General features: G+C 41.5%; 1 protein-coding gene across 1 annotated transcript; it reads left to right on the plus strand.

The window, feature by feature from the left end:
- The first annotated feature begins 337 nt into the window (after positions 1 to 337).
- On the plus strand, positions 338 to 1407 carry LOC129602555 (uncharacterized). The gene is made up of 2 exons (XM_055501599.1): positions 338 to 548; positions 827 to 1407. Exons 1-2 carry the CDS (start codon positions 365 to 367, stop codon positions 1186 to 1188), a joined length of 546 nt encoding a protein of 181 aa, XP_055357574.1. The 5' UTR covers positions 338 to 364; the 3' UTR covers positions 1189 to 1407.
- The last annotated feature ends 1455 nt before the right edge of the window (positions 1408 to 2862 follow it).

A 2862-nucleotide genomic window follows, 5' to 3' on the forward strand; every position in this document is an offset into this window, starting at 1 on the left:
GAGAGTGTTACATCAAGCCGGTTACCGGTATCCTGTAGTCGTTTTGTACGACCTGAGTTGTACGACAACACGATATTACCAGCCTACGTGCACCTGTTCCAGTACACGCACTCTGTCCCAACTGTGTAAATTATTATTAAATTAATGTAGTGTTGATATTGTATCTGTGCAGCACCTGTTTAGATGAACTAGCCAGATATGGGATGGGCTTGGTAATATTCTCAGTACAGCGATTACTGTTAGAGATTAGCGATTAAAGTTGAAACAGCTGTATATATAGTTGCGGGACAGTGCTATGATGTCAGAATATACTGTATTTGTCATACTGGATGCAACAGAAGTTGCTCAGTAAAACACGCTGTTTATGTACGGTCGACTACCAAGTGGTGTCTCTACACCGTATTCAGAGAGATGTTCACCGTTCAACAATCTAATGAGGATTCCCATTAGATTGTTGAAACATACATTTTTCGTTAAACCGACGATGATGAAAAAATCGGTACTTTTATTTGTGGTCCAAGCGTTGTGGATCATGTGCCAGATCGCCGGTAAGAACTCCGAGCTAATCCTACCGCTTCGAAACGAGTGCAGGATAGAAATTCATATCGACAATTAAAAGCTGATAGTAAATTTAATACGAACAAATAGTAAAACTTGACAACAAAACAATAAATAGTAAAACGACGTTGAACTGTAACAATAATGTTGATACTGATGGTACGCAGTCGTGGTGACCAGTGCCATACAATGAGATCATGGTGTATAGCATTAATTTTTAACGTTTCTGTTTATGACGACAATAAATGTGACCTTTTGTAAATCTCAGGCCGATCGGATGCGCTCTGCTCGTTTAACCGTGGTGACAAGGTTCCGACAAATTTCGAATGCCGGGTGCAGTCCTGCGGAGGGGCGGGACGGCTAACTTTCCAGTCAGATGGCAACCTGGTCATCTATGATGGCAGCGACCGCCCAAAGTGGAACAGCAACACCGCCGGCCGTGGTGATCAAGCCTTGTTCCAGACAGACGGGAATCTGGTCATCTATGATATTTCCAGCAGAACCGTGTGGGACAGCCAGACAGCGGGAAGAGGGCGTCGGCTCGTTTTTCAGGATGACCGCAATTTGGCTATCTACGACAACGCCGATAATGCGGTGTGGAGTTCAGGCAATTATTTTAAGTGTAATTAACGTGGAATGAATATGATTGTAAAAGTTCTGTATCATCAAGGGCTGATAATTCAGGAACAAGCCACTCGTTATCTTTTATTGTGCAGGTTAATTTTTGTTGTATATGTTTTGTGCCGTTATAAATGAAAAATCTAATATTTGGTATTATACATGGATGTATATGTTTTTCTGGCATTTGTGCAGTCAGTCTATTCGTTTTACACGTTCAGTTCAGGTTACAGCCGCATTTCGTGTTATTTTGTTAAAAATGTCTAAATGAAATTAAAAAATTTGTTGGCATTTTGTTCATTTCATCTGGAAATTTATTACTGCACTCGAGTGTGCACTGTGGACTTAATCATATAAATTTTAGGTCGCTTCGATGCACCCCAAAATTTTAGGGCGCATAGTTAATTTGCTATGCGCCCACAAATTTCCGGTCTAAATGAAAAGGCCAATATTCTATGGTATTATCGTCAAAACGGGGTAGTTGCGAATCTACAACGTTGCTGGAAGCGCGTAAAGCAGACTAAGGAAGTATTGCAAAAAGTAAAAGGTATGGATACTAATCCGGCAAAAAGATTGATGCGGCATCTTCGATCATCAACCTTCAATCTGTTTACCATTCAGCCGGCCACACTCGTACAATCCACTGCGGAACTATGCTGCAGAATGTTGTGTTATTATGGCTCACTAGCCAGGCATAACCGGTTTTTAATTCAAAAGAAATTGTTGCACTCTCTTTTAATTATTCTGAAAGACTGTAAACCGAGAAAACTGCAACGTTCCGCGAATTTACTCACGTTGAAAAGTTATTTCCAGAATTTACTGACGGCGTTGAAAAGTTACGGGAGCCGCTTCGGCGTCAAAATTAGCGTCCCAAATAACAGTGAAAAAATTGTTCTCAGAAGACCATCGATAGTGATAAGAGCAAAAGAAATGAATGATGAAACTCGCGTAAAACGAAATCTATCGGTGAAAATTCGGTTAGTAGAAGTCCAAGATGTACAAACTACGGTTATTAAACCGAACTCGAAAAATGCTCTGGATTCGAAGGAAACTGCCGGTTTACGAGGGTTAAACCGGATGAAGAGAGCCGCCATGCACTACAATTTGCGCTATCAATGTTGCCTGTGCCTACCGCCGAGGCGCCGCTCCAGCCCTACGCTGTGGCGCCAAAGAGTGCCGATTCCAATGATCCATGTCCGCCAGTGTATGTGGGAAAACATTCCGGTGCTCTAATCCATAAATTCCTGTCTATCTTCACCTTCAAGCACTTTCGCATAACTAGAATGACAAATGGTTGCTCCAGAGCATAGTTCAAACTTTTCTGTCCCGAGATGTAAGTAACTTAAAGCTTTCTCGTGCATACACTGAAATGTGTCTGTGCTGAAGGATACTGTTTTGGGCAAGGCCGTATGATTACCGGGATTTTAAGGTAAACTTTCTTCCGGTAACACAGGTAAACTCTTTACCGGTACTGCCGACAAAGCCTTTAATTTGTTAGTCAAAGTCCATATGATCAGTTAGGAAGCGTTTAAACAGTTCGGTTTTACCTTTTAAATAGACAACGGTTCTTGCAGTAACAAATGGGCATGCGCCGTGACGCTATTAGAACACGACGCTATTGGAATACAATACTACTCGTAGGTAAAAAAACATAAACTAACACGTTCAAAGGGCAACCACAATCTT

The sequence above is a fragment of the Paramacrobiotus metropolitanus genome, unplaced genomic scaffold (assembly GCF_019649055.1).
Source record: "Paramacrobiotus metropolitanus isolate TYO unplaced genomic scaffold, Prichtersi_v1.0 Parri_scaffold0000637, whole genome shotgun sequence".
NCBI classification, from domain to species: Eukaryota; Metazoa; Tardigrada; class Eutardigrada; order Parachela; family Macrobiotidae; genus Paramacrobiotus; species Paramacrobiotus metropolitanus.